The sequence below is a fragment of the Notamacropus eugenii genome, chromosome 2 (assembly GCF_028372415.1).
Source record: "Notamacropus eugenii isolate mMacEug1 chromosome 2, mMacEug1.pri_v2, whole genome shotgun sequence".
NCBI classification, from domain to species: Eukaryota; Metazoa; Chordata; class Mammalia; order Diprotodontia; family Macropodidae; genus Notamacropus; species Notamacropus eugenii.
The window spans coordinates 83,606,257-83,627,207 of record NC_092873.1 but is presented as its reverse complement, the minus strand read 5'-3'; the positions used below and the strand labels follow the sequence as shown (position 1 = coordinate 83,627,207).

General features: G+C 39.9%; 2 protein-coding genes and 1 pseudogene across 9 annotated transcripts in view; 2 read left to right on the top strand and 1 right to left on the bottom strand.

Annotated features, from left to right (window-relative positions):
* LOC140525811 (putative olfactory receptor 2I1) overlaps positions 1 to 18,369 on the bottom strand; it is a 54,647-nt gene extending 36,278 nt beyond the window's left edge. For 2 of the 8 annotated variants that reach the window (XR_011974129.1, XR_011974122.1), the window contains exons 1-2: positions 17,859 to 18,075; positions 17,580 to 17,693 (exon numbers count right to left, since the gene is read on the bottom strand). Coding sequence is in view for 2 of the 8 variants with exons in the window: in XM_072641501.1 (XP_072497602.1) it covers positions 9,994 to 10,926; positions 17,580 to 17,606 (960 nt within the window). In the remaining 6 variants the exon portion in view is untranslated. Of the gene's footprint in view, positions 1 to 1,664; positions 4,679 to 8,662; positions 10,927 to 17,579; positions 17,694 to 17,858 lie in introns of those variants that run through there. The other 6 variants (XM_072641501.1, XM_072641502.1, XR_011974126.1 and 3 more) reach the window with 6 other exon arrangements.
* The window catches only part of LOC140525813 (ubiquitin D-like), a 115,839-nt gene that overhangs the window by 15,164 nt on the left and 79,724 nt on the right, over positions 1 to 20,951 (top strand). The gene's annotated exons all lie outside the window — the stretch shown is intronic.
* On the top strand, positions 7,984 to 8,582 carry LOC140525817 (ubiquitin D-like; annotated as a pseudogene).

The window sequence follows — 20,951 nt, the reverse complement described above, 5'->3', positions numbered from 1 at the left end:
TATATATCCTCCACACAGTTTCTCTGCTGCCTCCTAACTCTCCCTCCTCAGCCCTCTACGTCTTTTCTCTATTTCCCTCTAGAGAATCCTTTGCCAATGTGGTACAAAGAGCCTTGCACATGGAGCAGGGAAAACCCAAATTTAAAAACTATCTCATATATACCTGCTAGCGATGTATCTTTGGGCAATCATTTAACCTTTCCCTCAGTTTCCTTATCTGTAAAACAGTGATAATTGTACCTACCTCTCTGGACTAAGAATAAAATGAGGTAATGTTTGCAAACCACAAAGTACTATATAAAAACTGGATATGAGGATGGTGATGGCAGTTAGGTGGTGAAGCAGAAGAAGTGCTAGGCTTGGAGTCTGGAAAACTCACCTTCCTGAATTCAAATCTGGCCTCAGATACTTACTTAGCTGTGTGGCCTGGGGCAAGTCACTTGACCTAGTTTACTTCCCCTTTCCTTATCTGTAAAATGAGCTGGAGAAGCAAATGGCAAATCATTCCAAATATGTTTGCCATGAAAACCCCAAATGGGGTCACAAAGAGTCACCTACAAGTGAACAGTATTACTGAACATTATGATTATTACTATTTCTACACGCAAACACTTCCCATGCATGTCCCTTCCTCTCCACTCATACACCACTATCCTGATACAGGTTCTCATCCCTTTATGCTTGGCCTATCACAATAACTACTGGTTGTTCTCCTTGCTTAATTTTTCTCCCTCCTCCAGTTTATCCTCCATGCAGTGGGCCAAGTAATTTTCCAAAAATGCAGATCTGGCCATGTCGACTGCCAATAAATTTCAGTTGTTGTCTATTACCTCTAGGTTCAAATACAAAATGCTTTGTTTGTCATTTAAAGTCCTTCACAATCTGGCCCCTTCCTATCCTTCCTGTCTTCTTATACTTTACTCTGCCTTCCTCTGTGACACAAGAACACTAGCCTTCTGGAAGTTTCTTGTACATGATGCTCCATTTCCTGGTTTTGTATACACTGTCCCCCAAGCCTGAGCTCAAATCTCACCTTTTAGAGGAAGCATTTCCTCCTTTCCCCACTCTGTCTTCCCATGCCTTCCTTTAGAGATTACTTTTCATTTACGCTTGTCGACCTGAAAATTTGGTTAAAGGAGGCAAATTGGCTAGGTGATAATCCATATTATTTATTGCCCTGGGTTAAGGGTCCCATGCTTAAACAGAAAGAATGCTCTTATGTCAGCCCCATATGGCCTTGTTGGCATAGGAAGAGATATTCTTTGAATTTGCTCAGAGAATGAAGACTTGTTATGTCCAGGCTTTTTTTCTGGTTGATGAATTCAGACTCTCACCCTTTTAATGTCCAAAACTGATATTAAATGATTAACACACTATATAAGTGTATATGTAAATATAGATATGTATCAATAGATTTGTACTTTTCTCCTCCTTTAGAATGTGAGCTTCTTGAGTAAAGGGACCTGGCTTTGCTGTTTTTTGTTTTGGTTTTTTTTTTGTATCCTCAGTGCTTAGTACAACTCTTGACATTTGTTTGGGAGGGAGGAGTGGGAAAGAGAAGGATGGCTAATCCTGGACTCTACCTTTCTTATAAAGGTTTATGAGGAAATCATTTGGAAAAGAGTAAAGCGTCCAACAAATGTAAAGACTTTTTTTCACCTTACCTCATTGGGGTCCTGTTATTTCTCATTTCCACCTTTAATTTCTTGAAATACTAATTGTTTCATTTTCACTTTCAACTTGTTCTAAGGAATTCCTCCTAGCCACTGATAATGTGTCAGAATCCTGAAATCTCATTGGAAGACCAATGCTATGCAGCTATAGGACTGAAAGGTGGCAGGCCAGGCTTAGTGACATAACAAAGGGCACAACAGAAACCTTGTCCAAGAGGGAAATCACACAAGTAAGCAAAGACCAGGAGTTCAACAACAATAAAACAGTGAAGCTAAGATGAAGTATTTCAATGATACAAATAAAAACAGTTTTAGAGTATTTTCCATTTGAAGATTTGTCAGAAACTATTTTTACATATAGGGCAGCTAGGCGGTGCAGTGGATAGAGTACTGGGGCTGGAGTCAGGAAGATCTGAATTCAAATCTGGCCTCAGACACTTGCTAATTGTGTGACACAACACCCACAGCAACCTTTTATATGTACATACATACATATATATATTTGTTCCCACCCCAGCTCTGGTAGATTAAAAAGGATGATAATGATTCCTTTCATGGGCAGATGGAGAGACCAAGATTCAGAGAGGTTTAGTAAGTTGGTTAAGATTGAACAATTTGCATAATTCTTCCTCTTCTGCTCCGCATCACTTCCAAATGAGGTTGTAACCTCTCTCTCGTCTGAAGTTCTCAGCTCTTAGATGTTAGTGGGAGACTTGGAGAGGAAAGCAAAAAGAGAGGGACTGGATCATTTATGTGTAGGGAAAGTGTGGGATTCAGTCATTCTACTGGACTGGGGAGACATCTAAATGACAACTGAATAGGATGGAGGAATAGATTGATGAGGGTGGTGGTAGTCTTGGTGAAATCCTCAAGAATATTCAAGGCATTTTCTAAAGACTTGTTTCCTCTTCAGACCATCCAGACCATCCTCCTCCGCCACACTGCAATCAATTATACAGTAACATCTAGAGAGAAATGGTGGGGAAAACACTGGACTTGCAGTAAGAGGACCTGGATTTGCTACTTACCAATTGCTTTAATTTATAGAAATCCATGAATCTTCCTGGGTTTCCATTTATTCATCTGTAAAATGAGGGGCTGGTCTAGATGATTTAGATCCCTTCTAGCTTTGGATCTTATGATCCCACTGTGTACATCCTCTATGTACACTATGAAAATATGGTGGGTGATATTGGGAATAGGGAGACAGACATTATTATTCCATGGAAATACTGAAATATTAGAGGAGAGTCACATGAATCTCACTGAAGATACTCAAAAAGCATCAAAAAAGTATAAATGAGTATTCTAAAATTTTTCTATGTGCTAAAGGGTTACAGAATCATATATCTGAAGCAAATGAGATCAATCAGAGAAACTTTTCCCAATGAGATGGACTTGAACCAATGTGGAAGGAAACAAGATGGAGTGAGGGTGATGGAAAGGAGAAGCCTAAGAGAAAGGCCCTCATTGTTTGGACCTTGGAGGTAAAAGCTAGAATCAATGAATGTGGAGCTACCTTTTCCCATGTTGGCCAGTAGATAATCTTGAGATGAAGTTCATCCCCTCCCCACCTCCAAGGAAGAGAACTTCAGAGACTGACCATGAGGACAAAGCTAGCCTTTAAGTGAATGATGCTCTAATTATGACCTTTTATGTTTCCCTTTCCTCTCTCTCCATCCATCTCCAACCCCCACGCAGAAAAACTGAAAGCAAATTGTTTTCTGAGAATAGCAGCTGACCAAAGGCTGAAACAAAGCACATATTTGTGTTAAGGTGGGGAATTTTCATCCTCTCCCTCCACCCCCATATCCCCAGCCTCTTATCATAAAAGTCTGGGAGGAAGGCTCATTTCTTGGTCTATTCTTTCTCAGCTTCAGAGATGACACCTAATGGCTCTTGCTTATGTGTAAGTCAATGTGCATGTATGCACGTGTGTGTGCGTGTGCATACTAGCCCATAGAATAAAGCTTTAATACAAGGGGAGATACCTTTATGAACTGGAGTGAGGTGATGATGAAGTTCTAGAGCTGAGCTATTTAGCAGAATGCTTCTTGGAGAAGAGTTTTGAACTGAGTATTACATGATAGGGACATGAATTAACAGAGAAGAATCAGTTTCTCATTTGTCTTAAATGTATCTTTTATTCCCAGCCTTCTTCTGGGGATCACTGGAATGGGGAGAGAAGTCAGCTTCAGGGTTCCCTGGCAACATCTGAAGTAGGTTAAGTTTCTTTCTCCCATAGAATGGAGTGTTCCAATTGTGGGAAGTGAAAAGAGCGCTGACTTTGTACACAGAGGTGCTGCTTTTAGATTCCAGGTCTATTAATATCTGTGCAACCTTCACATGTATGGGCCTCAATTCCCTCATCTATAAAATGAAGTGTTTTAATTAGGTGACCTTTAAGGATCCATGCAGCTTCAAAACTTATAATCCTATAAGGACTTAAGAGATCTAGTGCAACTTTCTTTTTCCTTCCCCTTCTTTCTAGGTTTTCTAGGTTCAAGAGCAGGTTGGCATCCCTTCTGTAGAGGAGGAAATGAAGTTCTACTTACATCATATAGGTACTGAGAGGATCAAATCAGATAATGGAGGCAAAGAACTTTTTAAACCTTAAATAGCTTTGTAAATATCAATGCTTATTAGTATTTTTATGAAAGTGTTAACAGGTGGATGCTTTTACCCTCTCAGGGTTAATTGCCACAGAGGGGGAAAGAGAAACAGGAAAAGAAAATGGGGGAAAGAAAAACAGGAAGAAAACTCACAAAGATTTCACCTGGACCCCTTTATCCTCTTGGAGCTCCCAGTCAGGATTTGGGAGTGGTCACAGAATCTAGTCAGTCTGTCAATAGACATTAAGTGCTTACTATGTTCCAGACACTGTACTAAGCTCTAAGGATACAAAACAAGGCAGGACAATCACTACTCAATAGGAACTCACAATCTAATGGGAAAGACCACAAGCAAATATGAATATAGGAAAAATAGGAAGTAAAAATGAGAGAGAAAAATGGAGAGAGAGGGGGGGGGAGGGGGGAGAGGGAGGGAGAGAGAGGGAGAGAGAGGGAGAGAGAGGGAGAGAGAGAGAGAGAGAGAGAGAGAGAGAGAGAGAGAGAGAGAGAGAGAGAGAGAGAGGGAGAGCGCACTAGAATTAAGGGAGGATGGAAATTTGAGTTGGAATTCAAAGGAATCCAAGGAAGTCAGTAGGTTGAGATAGGCGAAAAGAACATTCCAGTCACAGGGAACAACAGGCAGAGGAAATGCCCATAGCTGAGAAGTGAAGTATCTTGTTCTTAAAGCACCAAGGACGCCGATATCACAGGATTGTAGAGTGTGTGGCAGGGAATAAGGTGTAAGAAGACTGGAAAGTAGGAGGGGCTAGTTTATGAAGGGCTTTGAATGCCAAACAAAGTATTTTGCATTTGATCCTGGAGGCAATAGGTAGGGGAATGACATGGTCAGACCTGTGCTTGTGGGAAATCAGTTTAGATTGGAGTGGATTTGAGGCAGGCAGACCCAAGAACAGGCTCCTAGCGGGTAACAGACATAATTTTCAGGACTACCATTAGGTAGTTTATCAAAAGCTATTTCATGCTTTATGATTTGCTGAGTACTTTAAATATGTTACCTCTTTTTGTCCTCACAGCAATCCTGTGAGTTTGGTGACCTCATTCTGTTGATGAGGGAACTGAGGATGAGAGAAGTTAAAACAATTTGCCTTGGGTCATATAGCTAGGACAGTGTAAGGCAGGATTTGAATTCAGTTCTTTCTGACTCCGAGTGTCTTCTTAACTACATCAGGTGGAGACATAGGAGCTTAGACTAACAACAGGTCAAGAGGTATAGCTAAGTATGGTGGAAATGGCACCGATGAGGTGACAAAACATTAATTAGACTAGAATCTGGACATCCAGATAAGCATTGTCTTTCAAAGTTGTACCCTGGGAGGCTTAAAATGTACTCCAATGATGCTGCTGCTGCTCAAAGTCAATTTGGAACTCTACTTTTGGAAATGTTTTTAGAGTCACATACTCCTTGAAAGAGCCTCAACAGTAGTGAATCTCCATCTTTTGAGGAATGGATTTGATTTTTGGAAATTTCTTGAAGATATTCAGAGACAAATCAGATAAATAAAGTGATTGATCAAATCGAGGAATGTGATTTTCAATAAAAACCAGCTTATGGCCATCTTGTGTGGCTGCAAATCAGGCTTGTAAACTGGTTCTGAAGGGAATTCCAGAAGATGTGCTTTAACAATGTACAAAGAAGGGCAGTATGGTGACAAAAGAGCCACATGAGTGAAGCGTCCTTCAGGGAGAGCTTTCTAGAAAAGGGGACAGCTTTGAACAGGGGTGCCTGGTGGAGGATAAACAGCACTGGCCAAGGAGACCAGACACCTGAGTTTGAGTAACAGCCTAGCCACAAACTTGTGTGATTTTGAGGGGACCTTTCCTAGTCTCCCTAGTTCCTAATGACTTCCTCTTTCAGATTACCTGAATCTACTCTGTATATGTCTTCTAAGTACTTAGCTATTGGTAATGATTTAATATTGTTTTTGGACCTTAATAAGGGCCACAGCCTGAACTAATCAACCAGAAGAAGAACCTGTACCTAATGGCTTCTTTGCTCTCTGAGTAAACTCAGGGAATATCTCTTATGTTAACAAAGCCAGATGAGACTTTGCATTATTTATGAGACACTCTTGAATAATGGGACTTTCCCCATATCTTAATATTTTGTGGACATGCTATGTTATGGCATATTAATGGTAAAGAAAACACAGATATCCTGGGTCATAATGCCAATTGATATTTTGTCAACTCTCATTGTATTGGCAACTTATTTAGCTAAGAAACTTCCTTTCTCATGATGTGGTTAAACACATATAGGGACCATAAATCTGAGGGACACAGATATCCTGGGATTGTCCTAAAACAGACTTAAGCCTGGTCATTCTTGTATCAGACAGTCAGAAGTTTCCTTCTGGTTCCATGATCATGTATCTGCTAACTTTAAGGGAATAAACAATACAGATTTTCCTATCACCTGGCTTGTTGCTTCTTTCACTAAACTTCCAGGTTGACACTATTTACATATTTTCCCCCCAGTGAAATGTATACTCCTTGAGGGCAGGGACTGATTTTCTTTTGTTTCTAATAATAATAAATAACAATAGCAACGATAATTGCTAGCTTTTATATAATATCTTAAAGTTTGCATAATGCTTTACAAATATTATCTCATTTTATTCTCACAATAATCCTGCGAGGCAGGTGCTTTTACCATTCCCATTTTACAGATGAGGAAATTGAGGCAGTCAAGTGACTTGTTCAGAGTCACTCAACTGGTAAGTGTCTGAGGCTAGATTTGAACTGACCCAGTACCATTGCTCTACCCACTGTACTAGCTAGTTTCCTAATTATTCTCAACGCTTAACACACTTCCTGGCACAATAAATTCTGATTTCCCTCATCTGCATTTAAATTTCTTCTCTATAAAATAAGGGCGGTTGGCATTACCAGCCTCCTTCCAAAGATATTTTCAGCTGTAACAATCCATGAATATATGACTAGTGAAGAGGAATTCCTCGAGGACAGGACCTGTGTCCTTTTTGACATAACCTCAGTGACAGCACATACTGAAAGCTTTATAAGGCTTTCTGAATGAAAGGAAGCAGAAACCAGTCCAGGTCAAGGAAATGACATTATGAACTTAACAGAGCTTTTAAGGACATCATTGTTCTAGGTACTGAGGGAAATGCAAAATGAATAAAGAGATTATACTGAGAGAATCAAGATTAGTCAATCAGTCAATATGAATTTATTTAGAGCCTATTTCCTATGTGGCAGGCACAATGCTAAACTCAAGGTCATTTATAATCTAGTAGACACACCCACAAAGTATAATACTAAAAACAGAGCATTGCAAGTGCATCCAAGAGATATAAAATGTTTCCTCTAGAGACAGAAAATGTCTGAGGAAGGAAAGACAATTTTTGACTGGGGGTATCAAGGAAGGATTTAGGGTAGACTGATGGCATGTGAGTTGGATCTAAAATGATAGGAAAGAAATCAACTGTCAGAGACAGGAGAAGTGTCTTTCAGATGAAAAGAATGATATAAACAAAAGAATGGAGGAAAGAAAGGAGACATCAGATGCAGCAGGAATTGTCAGTGGCTCAGTTTGGTCAGGGCACAGTCTATGGAAAAATGATGTTATTTTGTGGAGGACCTTAAATGGTGGAACCTCAAGGGTGGAAAGAAGCAAGTCATGAGCTTTTTAAAATATCTACCCCTTTGTTCTTTGTCTCTAGATAAATGTACATTCCCAAAGACAAGAGCTAATGAAATTCACTGTCCAGGAGGATGACAGGGCAAAGAAATTAATGAACAGATTAGGTCTAAAACCCAGGTCCCTGTGAAAAACCAGATGCTCCTCTTGGGCTCCAAGATGTTAAACCCTGAAAAAAAGTCCCATTACTGGTTGGACCCCAGTACAACTATTCACTTAACCCTGAAGATGGTAGAACCAAGTGATGAGGAGTTGAAGGTGTTTTTGATGGAGGTGGGTGAAGGAAAGAAGCACCCATTTCATGTCTGGCCATCCAGCTCAGTGTCTCAGGTGAAGGAGGTGATTAAAGCCATGCCTGGAGTGCTCCCTAAGGCCCAGATTGTGAACTGCAATGGCAGGAAATGAGAGGATGGGAAGATCTTGTCTGATTACTTCATCCTAGAGATCAACATTTTCTTCTTGTTCAGTATTTGCATGAGAAGCTAACCAGAGTTTAGCGAGTCTGGAGTCAGGAAGAAATACAGTTCAAAATCTTCCAGCTATTTCCTCCTTATGCCAGATATGATCCTTTCATCCCTTGCAACAAGAATATGGAAGGAAGTAGACAAAGTAGAAAAGGAAGAGTAGTAGTGATAGGTGGTGATGGAGGTGGTGGTGTACTGGAATAGTAAAGAGCAAGTAGAAAAAGATGACTGGAAGAAAAGTAACTAAGGAATTTATTTCAAGGTTAATCATTGTATAACAGTATATTTCTAGTGGGATGTTTAAATAAAATCCTTTAAATGTTTTTTGTATTCAGAGACTTGTGTTACAGTTATTGAAGGGGTTACAAAATGAATTTAGCCTAGGTCATGTAGCAAGTAAATTGTAAAGACTACATTAGAACTTATTTTTCTTAACTCTCAGTTGAAGAATTTTTCCATTACAGTAAGTTGGATATTGGAAACAGGGAGATTATCTTGGTTTCTCCAGTTTAACAGTCAAGAGACCCCTTTTTTGTTCCTAAACCACAATGCAGACAATTCATCATGAAGAGAGCTAATTATTCTGCCACCATTAAACTATAATATATGGAAGAGAAAGAAAAAAATTCTTTTGTCCTGCTTTTGACTGTATCTGATGTAAAATTATATATTTTATACTTCTCCCCATCCTTTAAATAAATATGCCTTTATGTGTCCTGAGAAATGGGGGCAATGAGGAAAGATTTGCTTCTGCTTTTCTCTCCTACCAGAATAGTTGGTACCATAAGGGAAATGAAGTTTTGGGGCATTATTCTCTTGCTTGTGACAATAGTTTAGGAAAGATGGGGGACTACTTATCTGGTGTCATTCCTATTAAGTTTCCCTACTTTAACCATCCAGAACATTCTAATGGGGCTTTAAAGTTTCATTGGATCATTTCTTCCTTCCCAAGATTGTCCTTTCCTCCTGTAACCTCTATGCCTTTTATATACGGATTGTGTCTTTTCCTTTTAGATGCCCCTGTGCTTTCTTCTGTCCCCTACTTAAATCCTTTGGTGTTTTCAAAATCGAAAAAGTCCTTCCTCTTCAAAGACTGCCCTCACTGTGCCCTCTGGACACTTATCCTAATCCCTTTTGTATCCCCTCTTGCTCATTTAGTATGGAAGTCTGTTGATTGTATAGGTCACCCTAGTCTATGTGTTATGTCTCCTTCTTATGTTTTGGTCTACTCTCCTCTTACAGTTATCCAAAGGCAGTGACCATATGCCCTTTATCAAACTGGAAGCTTCTTTAGAACAGCAGCCCCATCTACTGGAAGAATAACTAAATTGAGAACTAATTTTTATCTTATCCAGTGTGGACTTGGATGCTGGAGATGCCTTCTTCATCAGTCTGAGAGCATTCAGTGGGGAAAATCTATCTATGCTATTATTCTTGAACTTCTTGAGAGCTATTTCTTTGAGCTCATCACTCCGCAATGAAGGAGAGCTCAGTGTGATGGACTGGCTCATTGACAAATAATGTGACCCTTGGGTTAAGAGGAGAAACTCTCCCGAACACCACCCTTATCTCTCCCTCCACTCTACTGTGCCCAGAAACCTTTTCGCAGCCCCCTTCACTTCCTTGTTCCTCAGGGTGTAGATGATGGGGTTGAGGGCAGGAGTGACTACAGTGTAGAACAAGGATACGAACTTGGCCTGCCCCTGGGAGTAACTGTGTGTGGGCTGCAAGTATGTGTAGATGGCAGAACCATAAAATAGACAGACAGCAGTGAGGTGAGAACCGCAGGTCCCCATTGCTTTTCTCCTCCCTGTCTGGGATTTCATCTTCCACACCGCATGGCCCACAGCCCCATAGGAGACCAGGATGACAGCGGTGGGCACCAGCAGTATAACTACGCGAGCAGCAAACATCTGTTGCTCCACGGTACCCCCGCCTCCGCAGACCAGTTTCAACATGGCTGGCAGCTCGCAGATGAAGTGGTCCACACGCCGGGGCCCGCACAACTGCCGTGTGCCCAATAGTGTGGTCTGCGCCAGCGAATTAATGAAGCCACCTAGCCAGCAGGCAGTAGCCAGCGCCCGGCAGAGGCGGGGCGAGGCCAGGGCTGTGTAATGGAGAGGACGGCACACGGCGGCCGAGCGGTCTATCGCCATCACGGCCAGAAGCACGCATTCAGTGGAACCCAGTGCTAGGAAGAGGTAGAGCTGAGTCATGCAGCCAGCGCGGGACAGCGCCCTTGCCCAGCCCCAGAGGTTGGCCAGCAGCAACGGAACAAAACTGGTGGTGAAGCATATGTCCACCAGGGCGAGGTGGCAGAGGAAGTAGTACATAGGTGCGTGGAGGCGGGGGTCACGGACCGCCAAGAACACGAGGGTTGAGTTGCCAACCAGGGTAAGGAGGTAACAGAAGAGGATCAGGGCGAAGAGTAGTGGCTGGAGCGACGGCCAGTCGGAGAATCCCAGAAGAAAGAAGCGTTCACTAGTGCTGTGGTTAGTCTAAGAGACAGAAAATAACCCCGATATTTTTTGAGACGCTGTGGAAAATTCAGACCTAGTCAAACGTACTCTTCCTCTCCTTCTCCATGTTTTCCCCTAGAGCTCATATTTCTATAAAACTTTGCATTTTACGAAGTCTTTTCTTAACAACTCTAGCTCTTTTTTTGGCATATGAAGAGGTAAAGAGAATGTTATCTCCTCCTGGCCCCACTTTAGACAGTATTCCCCATGAAGTGTAGGAATCAATTTTTTTAATCTTTTAAAAAATTTTATATTCTCTGTCCCTTTCCCAGAATAAATGTTTAATAAATGTCTGTGGAAATGGATTGGCTTGAGAGTGACTTGCCTAGAAAGTGATAGAGCCTGGACCTGGACTGAAGTTGGGGGGTGGGAAGGAACTGCTGTAACAGAAAACACAATAGATATGGAGTCAGGAAACAATTCCCACTCCTTCTACCTTTGAAATTCTGGCTCTACAGTTTGGAAGTATGCCCAAAGGGCTACTTTGACCCAGCAATACCACTTCTAGGTCTGTAACGCAAAGAGATCACAAAAATAGGAAAAGGATACATGTGTACAAAAATATTTATACCAGCCCATTTTGTGGTAGTCAAGAATTGGAAATTGAAGTGATGCTCATCAGTTGAGGAATGGCTTAACAAGTTGTAGTATATGAATGTAATGGAATACAATTGTTCCATAAGAAATCATGAACAGGCCGACTTCAGAAAAACCTGGAAAGACTTGCACGAACTGATGCACAATGAATGAGCAGAACCGGGAAAACATAGTGCACAGTAATAGCAACATTGTACAGTGACTAATAGACTCATTTCTTCTTAGCAATACAAAGATCTAACTCCAAAAGACTCCTGATGCTATCCACATCCAGCAAAAGAACTATGGAGTCTGAGTTCAGATTGAAGCCTACTATTTGCTATTTTTTTTGCTTCATTTGTTTCATGGTTCTTTTCTTCTAATTCTTCTTTACATCATGACTAATGTGAAAATATGCTTAATATGAATGCATGTGCAGAACCTATCTCAGATTGCATGTTGTCTTGGGGTGGGGAGAGGTGAAGGGGGGGTAAAATTTGGAACTCAAAATCTTATGGAAATGAATGTTGAAAACTAAAAATAAACAAATAAAGATTTTAAAAAAGAGAAATTCTGGCTCTACTTCTCATCACTGATTTGATCTTGGTCAATTCACTTTGCCTCTCTGGGTCTCTGTTTCTTAATCTGTATAATGAAGGCTTTGAGTACATGACTATCTTCCCTACCAACTCTATAGCTATATTCTTTTGACTCCAAATGTGTCACTTCCTATATTTCTTTGAAGGAGCAAAAATTGGAGATAAGGCACAATGTTTGGGAACAAAAACGTGTATTCAACATTTACTTTTCAGACCTTTTACAACTCTGAAATCAATGTAAGTTGAACAATACAGAGATACACTAGTATATATATCAAATGTATAGTTTGGTTTGATAATAAAACTATTCATATTTTAAAATTTAAATTGATTCCAAGTTCCCTAATTGAATTTGCTATTCAATTTTTTTTTGTAATTTTATAGGAATTTTCATTACAACTTCTAATTCTGTAAACTGGAAATAATTCTAGTATTGTAAAATTTTTTATCAGTTACATCACAACAAAACAATGTGAATACCCTGCAGTTATCATTGCAAAGAAATTTTGCCCTTATTTCAGTTCTTTTCTGGAAAACAACGGTGAATAGGAGAGTGAATGGGGCCAAATTTCTTCCTTTTACAGAGGAGGAAACTGAGGCCCATGAAGGTTAAATGAGTTGTCCAAGATTACGAAGATGGTAAGCATCAGAGATGGGATTTGAACTCAAATGATCTGACTCAACAGTCAGTGATCTACTGTAGGATGTAATAATATTTTTTTTTCTAATTTTCACTTCTCCTTATAAGCATCATCTCCATTTTCCCTCTGCTGAGGAGCAGTCAAGAGATGACCCAGCTCTATAACAAAAGTCAGCAGAAAGGAAACCAACAAGCAAATAACAGAATAAAAGAGTTATAGAATGACAGAACTGGAGCTTTTGAGATCTTTTAGTCTCACATTCTTCTTTTATAAATCTGGAAACTTAAGTTATTGTCATGGTTTTGCCACTCGTCAGCTGTGTGTCTTTGGCCAAATTATTCCCCCTTTCTGGATCTGAGTTTTCTCATCTGTAAATTGAATGTGTGGGGGAGGGTGAGTTGACCAGATGATCCTTAAGGTCAATTTTAGAGCTAAGTACTATTGAACTGTCTACTACCAATAGACTAGTGACTCTGCCTCCTGCTCTGGCATCTGGTGTTTGCCATTAGCTACTTGTTATTAGAGTATAGGAATACTTCAAAAGACTTGTTATTGTAGTATGAAATATGGCTTGGTTTGTAAAATTCACTTAGAGCATGAGTCATATAATTCATGCATATGAAATATCTTAATTAAATTGTTACATAAGAAAATATATTATAACATAATAAAATGCATCATTAAAATAACATAATGGCATATAGCATATAGAATATATATAGATAAAGATACAGTTATCAATGATTATAATAATAATTTGATAAACACAAAGACTCCAACTTCTGGGATAAGAACTCAGTATTTGCCAAAACTTGCTGGGAAAACTGGAAAACAGAATGGCAGAAACTAGGCATAGGTCAACACCTTACACCCTATACCAAGTTAAAGCCAAAATGGGTACATGATTTAGATATAAAGGCTGATACTGTAAGTAAATTAGGAGAGTAAGGAATAGTTTACCTGTCAGATTTATGTAGAATCAAAAATTTATGACCAAACAAGAGATAGAGAACATTATGAAAAGCAAAATGCATAATTTTGATTACATCACATTGAAAAGTTTTTGTCCAAACAAAGCCAATGCAACCAAGATTAGAAGGGAAGCAGAAAACTGGGAAATAATTTTTATAACCAGTGTCTCTAATAAGGGCCTTATTTGTAAAATATATAGAAAACTGAGTCAAATTTATAGGAATACAAATCATTTCCTAATTGGTAAATGGCCAAAGGATATGAGTAGGCAGTTTTCAGAGGAAGAAATTAAAGTTATCTATAGTCATATGAAAAAATGCTCTAAATCACTGTTGATTAGAGAAATGAAAATCAAAACAACTCAGAAGTACCACATTACACTTCTCAGATTAGCTAACATGACGAAACAGGAAAATGATAAATGTTGGAGAAAATGTGGGAGAATTCAAACACTAATGCATTATTAGTATACTTGCGAACTGATCAGACCATTCTGGAGAGCGAGTTGGAACTCTGCCCAAAGGACTATAAAATTGTGCATTCCCTTTGACCCAGTAATACCCCTTCAAAGACTATATATCCCAGAGAGATCATGAAAATGGGAAAAGGAACCACAAATGACTTGTTACTGTTGCATAATATATGACTCAGTTTGTAAAAACCACTTCGAGCATATTCATGTATATGATATATTTTAATTAAATTAGTTTGTTATATAAAATAAAATATAACAAAAATAACATGATGTACTATAAATAATATAAGATTAAAATATCAATTAATATGATTATTTTCTATAATAATGTTTAATTAATCTTAAACATTGTAGTCATCATTCCAAATGAAAAGTCATAATTACAATTACTTTTAATTTTGCAGAAAAACAAAACTAGGTTAGCTCGTAGGAAAATGGTGGGAGGAACTCCTCCCTTCCAAATGTTTCTCTTTTCCTATATATCTTCCTATCTCTAGTATCACCATGCTTGGGGCCTCATCCTTGCCTGATAGAACAAGAGAAAATAATAGCTCTGCTACCCTTTATGATTTTAGGCAAGTCACTTTCTTTCTTTTGGCCTTTTCCTCATTTATAAAATGAGGAGGCTGAACTAGATGTTCTCTAATGTCCTTTTCAGTTCTTACAGGCTATGATTCCACGAGAGATAATTTACTTGGGATGGAAGTTATGTACCATTTCTTTTCTTCCCTTGAATTAGACAGGCTAGTACAGAAAACTTTCCAAGAAGATTGCTGATCTGATAGGTACTGATCAGGATAGTTACTGACTCCCCCTTTCCCCCATAGTTTCTCTCAAACTTCTGTCTTACTCTGAAAATGTTAGAAGTTACCACACAAGATCCATGTATCCCAGTGTTATTTCCAAGGGGGCCATAGAGGGACACAATTACTCTGGGAGGGTTTGGTGGCTTTCTAAATATTATTGGCAGTTCCTTTATCCTACCTCTCACTCCCTGTCTCACAGGATTGTTGCAAAGAAAGGCCTTTGTAACCTATGCAGATGTGAGCTATTTGTAATGAATATTACCCCTCTCTCCTCCCTCTTTCTCACCTTCTCCCTCTCCTTCTCTCTTCCCCCCTTCTCACACACACACCAGTCACACACATTCACGTGTGCACATGCACACACATACACACACACACACATGCACGCATGCTTTTTCATTTTATTTTTTGTTTCACTCTTCTTTCTCTTTTCTAGGAATAAAAACCTCACAGCTTTCTCTCAGGTTCATTATTTAACCTATCCCAGACTTCTCTCAGTCTGAGTTCTTTTCTTCTTTCAATTTCCTCCTCCATTTTAGAGAACTTACAGAAAGGGAAAAAAAAAGAATGTCAACAGTCAGTAAAGAAGAGGGAGTACGTTCCAGGCATAGTAGAAAACTTGCAAATTCATAGAGGTAGGAGGTCATGGGAACAGTTAGCAGTTTGGCTGGCAAGTAAAGTAGGTGAAGGGAAAAATGTGAAATGAAACTCGAGGCAGATTGGAACCAGTGTAGATGCCTTTAGATGCCAGTCTAAAGAATTTGCATGGTATTATGTAGGCATTAATGAGCTGCTGAAGATTTCTGAGCTGGAAAATGGCATGGTCAGACCTGTGCATTAGGAAGACGATTTTGGTAGCTGGGTTGTGAATGGATTGTTGAGTCGAAGGACTGAATTCAGAGAGATGGGTTAGGAGGTTACCATGAAGGTCCAAGTCATCATTAATGGGGACCCTATATAAACAGTATGTTATCAATCTGTGTGAAGGGAAGGGGCAGATGTGAAAGTTGTCTGTGGAGTTAGAATCAATGAGACTCAGTAACAGATATTGGGGTAAGACAATGGGAAGAGTCAAAGATGACTCAGAAGAGAAGACAAGAGGAGAGGAGAGAAGAGAAGACTTGGGAAGGGGAAGGGTACATATTATCTGTCTTACGTATTTAAAGGCTAGCATGAAGAGACATTTTCATTCTGATTAGCTCCAAGAGGGTGGAAGTGGCAGGAAAGCAGATTTTTTTTTTTTAAAGATGGGAAAAAACTTTCTAACAATGAAAAGGCTCTCCCAAAGTGTAGTGGATTGCCTCAAAAGGCAGTGGGCTTCCCTTCACTGCAGGTTTTCCAACAGAGGTTGATTATTTATAGGGGTATTATAAAAGTTTTTCTTTTGGGGGGATAAGTTGACCTAGGGGACCATTGAGGGTTCGTCCAACTTTCGGATCCTGATTTTGCTTATCCTAATTCATACATACTCACCCTACACCTTCACATTCCCAGACTTGGAGATTCTGGAGTCAGAGAACCTCAATTCAGATCCCACCCATCACTTAACCTTCCTGAGTCCTAGTTCCCTCATTTATAGAGTGAGGAGATTGGATCAAATAACTTCTGAAGACCCTGCCAGCTCTACATCTATGACACTATGACCTATACATGTCATCTTACACACTTTTACCAAGCACAGTTTTAAGTTTGTATCCCTTCATCATAAAAGCACTCAGGACTACATTCACACCCAAATAATCTGTGCCTCATTCCCTGCCTACTCTTCAGGCTCTGTATATGGAACATGGCATTCCAAGCTGACCTCCACAGAAGGCCCTTGATTTTGGACCCCTAATAATAATAACCAGCATTTATGTAGCGCTTTATAGTTTGGAAAGTGCTTTACAAATACTATTTTATTTTGTCCTCACAACAACTTTGGCAAGTAGGTGCTGTTATTATCCACATTTTACAGATGAGGAAATTGAGACAGGAAGTGGTTAAGTGACTTGCTAGGATAACAAAGTTAGTAAATGTCTGAAGTCATCTTTGAATTTAGGTCTATTCTGAGTACAGGTCCACTATTCCACTGTGCCGCCTAGCTGCCAAATAATCCTAGCTCATATTTATATTCTTTGGTTTACAAAGAGCAACAACCTTGTGATATAGGCAATGTGAGCATTTACTAGGATTTCTGTCTAGTTCTCCTGATTCAATGTCCAGACTTTTTTTCTACATCAGTATAGTTTAGTTTCTTAACTTCAAGAGACCTTTGAACCCTTTAGAACTCTTTCATTTTATAATGATTTGTACGGTTAGAGCTGGTAAAAAACATTTAAAGATTGGAATCCAGATCTCATGAGCTTTTTGTCTAGGACTCTTTCCATGGCACCAAAATGGATTTTCCTTCTACTCCTTACTCTACTCCTACCATTTGTTGATGTAAACTCAGGCAATTCATTTCAGTATGAAGGGAAGAATGTTAGGAAGAAAACCTACTGCTTCATTTGCTCCAGAATGTATCCAAATCTAGGCTGTCGTCCTTAGTTTCATTCTACAGCCAATAGAAGACCAAACTTACCTTTATCTCTTCTTCTCTCATTTTCATCTCACTCTTGCTCTGTGGAGTTGAATTTCAGAGCTTTTGGTTAGCATATTGGTCTCTGGTTTCACTCTGGCTCTTCTGTGTGTGAATCTGTAATAAGAGAAGTCAAAGATAGATATCAGTGCCAGATGATGCTGAAAGGCATGATTGAGGGCTGGGAGGGGACTGCTGGATATTTCTTCCTAACACCAAAAGGAGGATATGATTCTTCTATATCTAATCTGGACAGGAGTGATAACGGCTGTGGGCTAGTACCCTGGGAACAGTCCTGTGGTTGAGAGCTGGCAGGAGGAGAATTAAGGGTTAGCAGGAGAATATCCTAACCCTTAGCAGCAGTAACCTCTCTCCTGATACTGAAGGACAGGGAGGTTGTTGATTAAGAGTGAGAAGAAATGAAAGGGAGAGTCAGTCTTTCAGTCTCCTGGAAGGAAACACTAAGGCTCTGGGGGCAACCATGCATCCTATTCCAATAATTAGTGCCTGGTATGAAGGAGTCTAGAGAGGAAGTCTCCAAGGTAAGGAAAGGGAAGTCTAGGAAAGGAAATCCCTATAGGATACTGTGTCTCAGGCAACAGGAATTGGGATGGAGTGTGATGGGGGTGGGGAAGGAATGGAGGATTTGAGGGACAGAATTAACCTAGTCCCATTCATGTCCACTTTTTTTTCATCAAGATTCCTCATTTAGCAAAGCCTCCCCCAACCTAAATCATATCATTGAGATCCTGGTCTTCTCTCTTATGACTCATTATCAGCATAATTACCTTGTGTCATTTGCATTCTGCTCTTTCTTGCCCACAAGAATTTATTTATTCTAAGATACATTTGATGTTTTGTTTTGTGGTTGGAAGGAATGGGGGCACAGGAGGCTAGAAATTCCATTCACTTAGGACAAACCTTGTTGCAATGAATCAAATTAAATTAGATCCTCTCTTTTCCTCCAAGCATTGTCATCATCAGCTAACATTTATCAATTGCCTATTATGTACAAAAACACTGTGCTAGAATTATTTTAGTCTTTTTATAGGTAATATGGAAGGGTCTCTTTTGGAATGTTTTATCTCTCATCACTGGGGGGAATTCAGATGCCAATTTTCTACTGCTCTTTATAGAGGGAATTCTTGCTTTGGGTAGGATCAGATTAAACGACCTTTAAGGACCCCTTTAACTTTTAAATTCTTTGATTTTAAAATACGGTCCCTGCCTACAAGGAAGTCATATACTAATTGGTGAAGTAGACTTGAATGTAAGAAAAGATAATTAATTTAGGTTGGTTCCCCATTTGTACATATTTTAAACATTTCTTTTTCTATTAAGAAGTTACTATTTTTCTCTCCCTCCTTCCTCCCATTGGAAAAACAAAACCCTTGTAACAAATATGCCAGCCATAATATACATAAGGGAGGCAGGAACTGGCAAAAAAAGACTGAATAGTAGAGGATTCCAAATTCTGGCTCCTTTTAGCAGGCTTTTATTCCCTGTTCCCCTGCCCCCATTTTCATTTTTCATGAGACTGGAAGGATCTTGGACTGAAGGAAAGCGAGGCTGCCTCTGGCTCTTTTGACAGATCCCTCCCTGAAATGTGTCTGATGGCACAAGATCCCCATAAGGAAATTAATTAGGAAGAATGAGGACTTTCTAACCCTTCATCAGGTTGAGAGTTGGAAAAAGAGCTTGCCCCACCTGAATAGGAGGGGTGAGGTTCAAAGACAGATGGGCTTTCCTAAACTGTTTGACTATTCTGTGTTCCAAAAGAACTTGGCTCCTGGAGTGAAGATTTACCTTGTGTAGGGGAAAAGTCTTCCATAGTAAAGGATCTGGGAACTAATACTTTTCATGATGGCAAACAAAACTTCTGAGGGATATTCCCTAGCCTAATATTAGTTTTGTGAAGGACCTGGTCTGCAAAAGAGAAGCTTAAGCTGCTAGATTTTAACCTAAGCAAGAAATAACAAAGTCCACTTTTCCTTTTATGGAAAAGAGGTTAAATAAGCATTTACGTAGTGACTCCGTGTAAAGCCAGTCACTCATGGCAGCACACCTGAGGACTGCTGCTGTGAATGATTTTAAGGGTCTAATAGCTTAGTATAATAAACTCTCTATTTATTCAGCAATAAACTAAACATTGTTCAATAACCAAAAGCATAACATTCATAACAACATCCTTAAGCAAAACATATAAGCTAATACATATTTGTGTCTCATAACACTCAGTATGTCATATGGTTCATAGCATATATCATTGCATCCCCAAAGTCTGGGAGTCCCAGGCTAGGGTCTTCCCTAGCACGATGTATCCTGAAGGATCCATCCACCATCCACCCCTAGGTCACCATAAGAACAATCTTCTTAATCCACACACAGTGTCCAAGTAAAGTCCTCTCTTATCTTGACTCAAGGCTGATTTCCAAACCCCACAGCTCCTCCTCCATGGGATGATTGCTCCCAGGTCTTGCCTGGGTTCTCATGCAGGCAACTTTCTGCTCCTGTTCCTTGTTTCAGCTCACTGGGACTGTTCTATTCCAAATTCTTCCTATTTCTGCCTGGCAGCAGGCTCCAGAGGCTCCTGCCCACAACTTCTTTTTCTGGGAAAACAAAGCTTAGCAGGTCTGTAACAATATTTATATACATTACCAGTGCCATCATCTCAATTCACTCATAATGACCAACACATAGGACTTCTGTCTGAGAAATTAACACAGAGCAATAGACAGGACTTCTGTTTGAGAAATTAACAAGGATGAACAGACAGGGCTTCTGTCTGAGGAATTAACTCCTATGCCATGTAATCTCTGCCTGGTGAAGCTGTTACACCTCCCCACAAGCAAGTTCCTCTAACCTGCGCATGCCTGCTTCTCTCTCTCAGCTCTGCTTCTCTTTCTGTTTCTCTCAACCTAACATAGGAGACCAGTGAAGATGAGCTCAAGCAGGTGCAGCAGCACAATGACATTACCAAAAGACATATGTGGCACTGAAGTATCAGAGATGTGAGTAACCTCTCCTCCAATGTGCCTTGGCCATAAGTGTCCTCTAGGGAGCTCTGGTCCTAGAGTCAGGGAGACTTGAGTTCAAATCCTGCTGTAGTCATTTCCTAGCTGTGTGGCCCTGTGCAAGTCACTGAACTGCTGCTTGCCTCAGTTTCCTCAAATGCAAAATAGGAACAATTATAGCACCTACCTCACAGAGTTGTTGAGAAGATCAAATGAGACGTTTGTCAAGCACTTAGCACAGTGCCTGAAACATAGGAAGATCTCAATGTTACCCCTTTTGTGTCTCCTCATGTGTACCCCCTATGATCATCCAATCTTCCCACTGATAATGTGTATTTATTGGAGGGCATGTCCTAAGTTC